The sequence below is a fragment of the Alnus glutinosa genome, chromosome 3, assembly GCF_958979055.1.
Source record: "Alnus glutinosa chromosome 3, dhAlnGlut1.1, whole genome shotgun sequence".
NCBI lineage: Eukaryota > Viridiplantae > Streptophyta > Magnoliopsida > Fagales > Betulaceae > Alnus > Alnus glutinosa.
Window position 1 is genome coordinate 6112179 of NC_084888.1, and position 7726 is coordinate 6119904.

Here is a 7726-nt window from a genome sequence, read left to right on the forward strand (position 1 = left end):
TTTAGCCTCTTTTTAAGGCTTGTTTTAGACGGTTTCAAGCACGTTTTAATGTTTTGGTATGAAACCCTATACCAAAATGATATTGTTTATATATATATATAGCGTAGACGGTTAGTTAGGAAAAGTCAATTGCCAATCCATTTGGTTACATGATTAGTAGTTATTGGTTAGTGGCAGTTACCGGTTATTATCCATCTGTTTATACCATACAATAATAAGAATAGGCAGTAGTACCTCAAGGGCTAGTACCTATGTTGGCTATATCCTCAAATGACATCATTATTGACAAGTTCATCATGCTCCCGCCCATGGCCTCCATTGCCAGAGCTTTGAACTTGCCACACATTTAGATTCCCAGTTATGACCATGCTTTTGATCAACATTTTAGCAAGGCTCATATTCTCCTTCATTTCCTTCATGGCTGACACAACTCAGCGGCTTTCTCTCACAATAGATGGGGGGTCGTCGTGCACCCTACCACTTTTTTTTTTTTTCCTCTCGTTTGGCTTGTGTCTAAATTTTAAGTTCTAAGCTGATGTGTCAATAATGTAACTAGCATACTCTAATATAAATGTGTAACGGCTTTCGCGTTAGCGTGCTCATCCATTACTTGTTCTAACATGAAATCACGTAGCTTAATGATCACATGTTACTCATAACCATTAAAATTAAAAATTTAACAGAAAGATAAAGGAAGGAATTTTTTTGATAATGCTTCGAACTTTATGGAGTAATTTGATAATTTTTAAACTTTAGAGAGCGTATCGATAAAAAGTAAAAACCTCGTATATCACTGGAGAATTTTTCACTTTTAATCCAAGGCATTTAAGCTGTCAATCTGCTTGGCGTTCCACACTTTTCCTTGTACTAGAGTGTTGTTCCCTTCTTTTTATTACGATTATTGGTTTTGTATTTGTGTGTGTGTATATATATATATATCCAAAGAACAAAGAAACAAATGAAAAACTCGAACACGAAATCGATCGAATATTTTATTTACAACGAGAGGAAAGTAAGAGGGTTGTAAGCTTTTACCCGACCAAATAAACAAGTCTGTTTCTTTGGAGTTGGGGGTTGAATTAACAAAAGCTAAAGCACCATGTACAGATAAAGATACAGTTCAAAGGACAGGCGATGAACAGCTATGGATCTGCTTTGCCTGCCACTTGCTCATCGCTGGAATCAGATTCATCTTCACTTAGCTCCTCATCACTAGATTTTTCTTCTGTGGCAGCCCCAATGTCTTCTGCCTTCGCATACTTCTCACAGAATTCTGAAGGGTGACAAGAATGCAAGCAACATCAAGTTAAAAAAATATTTGAAATCTAGAGAATTTTACAACCAAGTCTATAAGAAAAAGTGAGATCTGCGAGAAACATGAAGGTACATCCTTATGGATTGAAGGAAACAAGTCTCTAATGCTTTGACGGAACAATTACAATGAAGTAAGAGTCACCAGATATATGGCTGCAAGAAAGACCTGACATGATCCCTAAGCCAAAACTGAGATCTTCCAAGGATTGGGTAAATCCACATTTATGGAGGCAGATCCAATTCAAGACTTGGAATCAAAATCGACTTCTGGTGTGGATGATATTCAACTAAAAATTTAGCCTCAGAACTTCAAAACCACCATGTGTAATCAATGCAATGTGTCCTTAATGAATAACATGATTTTTTTTTTTCTTTTCTCTATAACTAATGCAATAAAGCTCATTATGCGTGGCAAGGCTCTGGGTTGGACAGATACATGGGACATTCTTGTTGTAAATATCCTACCTACCATACTGCTTTAGTGCATATAATGCCATAAAGACAGGTTTTATTGATATTGTATAGTTGAAGTGAGCCACCCCATTTCTTTCCTAAACCTCAATCACAATTCTTCTTTTTGAATGCCTTGATCCCAAGGGAGTTGGCCTCCATGGAAGTAGTCCGTTTACAATTCACCAGAATTGAAAGGATCTACTCAAGCAGGATCGCTGATCTACCTCGGCCATATCATGCTAACTCCACCACTGATGCATTTTCTTCTTCTTTTTTTCTTTCTTAAAATTCATTAAAACAGCATAGGGGCGCAACCCTAATACCACTACTGATGCATTTCATAGATTAGACCTTGAATATACTATTCTTGTGTCAGAAAGCAAGATAAAATGATCAAAAGGAAACAAAGACTTGTTCAGGAAGTCATTTTCAATATATGAAGGAACTTATTAGCATTCAAATACAAACTGCCTTTTGGACTTTCAGAATGATATATATATATATTTTGATAAGTTCAGAATAAAATTTTAAAACATCTTTTCAAAAGCAAAACTCTGTCATTCTAATTTCGAACACACTATTTTACTATCACAACACCAATACACTGCCAATCATATCACCACTTCTACCAGATCAACGATCACTTTTACATCACTGCCTCCACCATCATCAACACCAAAAGCAGCTGCAAATATATCACTACCACCATCACAACAACTGCTCTTACCACTGGTACCACCCTTTCAACACCATCATTGTAACAATGCCACCTTTTCCATTCACGTTTTCATAGTTTTAGTGTAAGTAGTCTTTTGCACCGTAATTTAACAAATATGCTTTTCACTTTTGCTCTCATAATTACTTTTGATAAGCAGGAAGAAAATTGATACTGCTTACCTCAAAGCAAAAGTAGAAGCATATATGATAAAGATTCACACAGAAGTACTACTTTTACTAGGTGGGAAAAGCATGGGTAACTGGTGATGATAGTGGTGGGTGGCATTGACATTGTAGAATGCAGATGTTGTGAGAGCTGAGTGGAATGGCAATAAAGATGGTGAGGAAAGGGTGGTTCCAATATGGTTGTAACGAAAGAATCATGAACCCCTAGATTTCCTAGGATATTTTACCACATAGATTTCTTCAAACCTCAATCATTGTTTTGAAATTAAAAAAACACATAGGGAGCTACAAACGTAGATGTCCACGTATAAAGAGTAAAAAAGAAAAAAGACTCAAGCTTCGCCAAACGTCCTCTCGTGGTGTTAAAAAATTCTGTCATTTCTTTCTCTCCAGAAACACTACAAGAGGCAAAAAGGCATCATATTCCATTCAACAACACTTCGAGTGCTACCATCAGTCTACTAACAAGCAAACAAGTCAGCTACACTATTAGGCATCACCCAAGACAGTGTCGCAGGCGACCTCACAATCAGGGGTGAACCCAAGTGCATCATTGGGGGGTTGTATCCCCCACAAAATTTTTAGTTATTTATTTTTTATTTTTTTAAAGATATACCCCTAAAATTTTATTTTTTACCCCCAAGAAATCTTTTTTTTTTTTTTTTTTTTTTTTTTGTATTTTTGTATTTTTTTTTTTAGTTTTGCCCACCCCAAACCTAAAATCCTGGTTGTCCCTACTCACAATGGCGGGGAAGATGGTCCACAAACTCTCCATGTTTCTTGCACATACATTACCTACCGACCATAATGACATGCCGCTTTCTAAAGTTGTCCAAAGTAAGAATCTTCTCTAGGGCCGCCGACCAAGCAAAAAATGCTTAATTCGCCAAATATTCTTCCAAGGAAAAGAGTGTCATCATTACAAGCAAGGACAATGTAAAATGAGCTAACAGCAAACAACCCTTTTCTTGAGGGGGATCACCAAAGATTGTCTTCACCATCCTGTCTCACATTAACTGAGTACAACAAATTAAAGAACGAGGCAAAGACATCCACCTTCCAATCATGAGCCGCTCTAACAAAACTTACCTTCCATTGATTGAAATCACCAGAAAACTTCCAAGTGAGCTGCTACTGAAGCATCCTTTGCACAGACAATACCATATAAATATGGAAATGCTTCTTTTAGGGCCTTGTCCCCACACCACAGATCATGTCAGAATTTAACATTGGTGCCATCTCCCACCCCTCAAACCTAGTATAACTTAAAAAATCTCTCAATCCCTCCTGATATTCTTCCAAACCCTTACCCCATACGAACTAAGAGGCTCATTAGAACACCATCCACCCCTGAATTGCCAAATTTTGAGTCCACCACAACTCTCCACCACGCCTCTCTCATGCACATAGTGCCAAAGCCATTTTTTCAAAAGAACACGATTGAACTTCAACAAGTTCCGGACGCCCAACCCTCCCCCAGAGTTCAGAAAGCTGACCTTGGACCAACTTACCAAGTGAAATTTGAACTTTTCACCAATTGCACCCCATAAGAAATCATGAGGAAGCTTCTCTATGCGGTTTGCAACACTCTCAAGGAGAGGGAAGAGTGACAAGAAATATGTAGGCAAATTGGAAAGTGTGCTCTTTATAAAGGTAACCCTACCACTCTTAGCCTTTTCCAACTAGCCACATATTCAAAGCATTTTTGACTTCGCCATTTCTAATTTTGCCATATCAGCATTTATTACCACATTTACTTTTAACAACTCTGCTAAAATATAGAAAAATATGGCAAATACCGAGGTGATAAAAAATATTGATTGTTAAAAGTAAATATGGTAATAATTAATAAATGCTTATATAGAAAAACTTGAACCATTTAATTTCAAAACAATGGTTGAGATTTAACGAGAATACCCTAAGAATTTCTAGGGGATTTTGATCCCTAACGAAGTGATAGTGGCACTCCACAGAACAACGGTGGTGGAGGTGGTGCATACAATGTAGAAGGATTACATCTATGATGCAGGCAGCAGTGTTGGCAATTGTGTCAACAATGACAAAGTAGGCAGCACTAAAGCAGCAACAATGTCAGTGTTTATAGTAGTGCCAATGTTGGTGATGGTTGTGTTTTACCAAAAGAACTAGAGTTAACAATTTTTATCTTCACACATATATATATATTCGATTTTTAAAGTAATAAAAGTATTCTCTACATACTATTCAAATGAAGCTATGATTTTTGCAGACACAAATAAGGGATTCATGTTTCCACCGGAGATGCAAGGTGCCATACAAGGCAACTCCCAAAAATCTAGACATGATGACACATGTTGATATGAATATCTTTGCTTTTCTTTTTTTCTTCGTTTTTTGTTTTTTGTTTTTAAAAGTAAATGTCTTAATCAGTTTAAGATGTTAGATGTATACATTAATCTATGGCTGAGTATTGGTTTGTATGATGAGGAACCATTAGAAATGAAAACAAACTCTGCCCTCTCCCCCCCCAAACCAAAAAAAAGAAAAAAAAAGAAAAGAAAACTTAACACCTTTATAGTTATGCACATACATAAGATACATAAAGGTGAATTCTTTTTACAACCATTCTGTCTAACACCCATTTTCAGACAGGACAAGCAGACAAATCACAGCTTAAACATCTGGTAGATTATCCTTTTACTCGCGTATGGAACTCCAATGGTTTTCGGAGCAACTTTGTGATTTTAAAAAACAACATGATACAGATAATTCAACTGCAATCATTTGACGTGAAGGTTCATTATCACTTTCCAACACTTAGCTGCATCGATTTTTTATGAACGACTATGATCCAAGCTAGCACTTAAAGATAATTTAAGTTTATTAGTTAAAGCTAATACCTTTCACATCTGAGACAGAACTGTGACATGTGCTCACACATACGTGCATGCGTGTTAATAAGATCAATTATACCATTACCGAGTTACATTCTGCAAGCAACATTTGTCCTATGCTCTTCAAAAATAATGATTGAAAAGCCATGCCTCAAAGTACTGTAACTCTATCTCTAATACCATGAAAGTCATGAAGTCAAATACTTTATAAGAAAAAAATCAGTCTATAAAGGAAAGCAAAAATAAGTGGTGGATATTGGAGAAACCGAGAAACTATAACTTTGAAAAGGATCAATACCTTTAACTCTTTGTTCATAAGCAGCTCGGTCACGCATCATCAAAGCTGCAGCCTCTCCATTCAAAGGGTCTGATGGATTGGGATACAGCAGAAGTTGGGGTAGGAATACTTCAAACACATTTACAAGATCTGCAAAACATAGATGTCAACATGTAAGATCAGTAGCTGCAACCACCTAAACTGGAAAAATAAAAAGAAAAAAAAATGATTTGAATGAAAAGGCCTAATCGATTTTATTACCGAACATGGGGCTCCAAGTCTGATTAATAACATCTAAACAAACTGAACCTGACCTGAAATAATATCAGCCAAGATGGTCAGACTTGCACATAGTTCCTCTTCAAATTGACGAATGAGGTAAACTACCCAATAGAGAAAAATGACAGATTTTTAACATTTAGACTCACATCTCATCAACATTTGGGTGATAGATCTTATTAACAAAGCCTATGGAGGGAGATTTATACGGATAAGCATCTGGTAGCTCAACTCTTATCCTCCACACTCCTCCGTGATAAGGACCTGCCAGAATCCATCATATGAATGGAGGAAAATATCTCCTTTGCTCAAAACTGTAAAGCCCCATTTTCAGTCTAGTTTTAAATTTTCTGAAGCCATTGCAAACGATAAGCAAACAGCAAATCTACCGGTGTTATAACAAGAAGTCTCTTGGTAAGCTTTACAGGGTGGGTTAAAATGGTTATAGATATTTCAACGAAAAAGGCCAAAGTATACGCAATATAGAAATCAAATCATACATCCCTAATTTGCTTTCCAAAACCAAAAAAGCCCACGAGTACCAAAAATCCTAAAATTGCATAAATTAAGGAATCAAAGAACTAAAAAGCAATTTCAAAATTTACAGTTTGGAAAGTTGGTAATTAGCATCTTTGTGTCATCATCCAAATTGGAATCTGGAGTTTATAACATTTACATATGCTCGACATAGCTAAATAAGAAAGATGAAGCAAAAATAGCAAAGACCCATTATAGCAACCATCTTGGAAAGCTCAAAATTTCTTGTAGAAGCACCAAAAATGAGAAAACTCAAAGATGGGTGTTAAAGATTTACTGTCACAGGGTCCATGGAAATCTACATAGAACTCTTGCATGCCATCATTCATCATCTCTACCTTGTAGTCACTCATCATCCTAGTAAAAACCAAAAACAGAAAATAAAAATAAAAAGTCAAAATTAACAAAAAAGACCAAAAGAATTCAAGATAACGTTTGAGATTATTGATTAGTGGATTAACAGTTTCATCAAGTCCATCTCTCGGCGTTTGCTTGGGGAAGACATGATTTTTCTTTGTGATTCCTGCTATTTTTTTTCCCCCAAAGGTCTTTGAGAGAGAGAGAGAGAGAGATGAGTTTCTTGTACAACTGATAGAAGCTAAAGATGGCTCAGACATCGATGAGTGAAACTTATAGGAGATCGGATAATAATGGAGAGGAAAGTTTACAATCGGGACCCAGATCATTTCAATATTATCAAATTGCATGGCTTGCACTTTCAAGATTCCTCCCTTGCGGCTTGCGGTCAATCACCCCGTTGGATCATCTTTGTTTTAAAAAAATAAATAAATAAAAATAAAAATTAAATGTTACGTAGCAATGGGAGATCACTGAGATGGCGATAAAATAAAAATATAATTTTTACTAAGAAAAAATATAAATAACTTCCTTAAACTACCATCTCATTGTCAATATTTTTTCACATTATCAATTGTATCAATGTTTTTCCTTAAATTCTCAAAAAATGTAAATGTTCATCTAATGACAAAAATATCCTTCATAAAATTATTAAAATAAAATATAAAATAACAAAAATTTATACAAATAAAAATTAATAAAAATAAAAACTGGTTTTTCTTTTTTCTTTTTT

General features: G+C 35.7%; 1 protein-coding gene across 1 annotated transcript; it reads right to left on the bottom strand.

Annotated features, from left to right (window-relative positions):
* Window positions 1–959: 959 nt before the first annotated feature.
* On the bottom strand, window positions 960–7271 carry LOC133863828 (ubiquitin-conjugating enzyme E2 5). The gene is made up of 6 exons (XM_062299939.1): window positions 7098–7271; window positions 6914–6993; window positions 6249–6363; window positions 6082–6134; window positions 5842–5970; window positions 960–1273 (listed from the first exon to the last, which is right to left on the bottom strand). The coding sequence occupies exons 1-6, from the start codon at window positions 7139–7141 to the stop codon at window positions 1143–1145; spliced, it is 552 nt and encodes a 183-aa protein (XP_062155923.1). The 5' UTR covers window positions 7142–7271; the 3' UTR covers window positions 960–1142.
* Window positions 7272–7726: the final 455 nt, after the last annotated feature.

What these genes read in the sequence shown, in the direction of transcription:
- LOC133863828 (XM_062299939.1), bottom strand. Translation starts at nt 7,141, where the DNA reads ATGTCTTCCCCAAGCAAACGCCGAGAGATGGACTTGATGAAACT. An exon ending in TTTCCATGGACCCTGTGACA is followed by an intron (nt 6,364 to 6,913) that starts GTAAATCTTTAA and finishes GGATTCTGGCAG; the next exon opens with GTCCTTATCACGGAGGAGTG. An exon ending in TTATGAACAAAGAGTTAAAG is followed by an intron (nt 1,274 to 5,841) that starts GTATTGATCCTT and finishes GTCACCCTTCAG; the next exon opens with AATTCTGTGAGAAGTATGCG.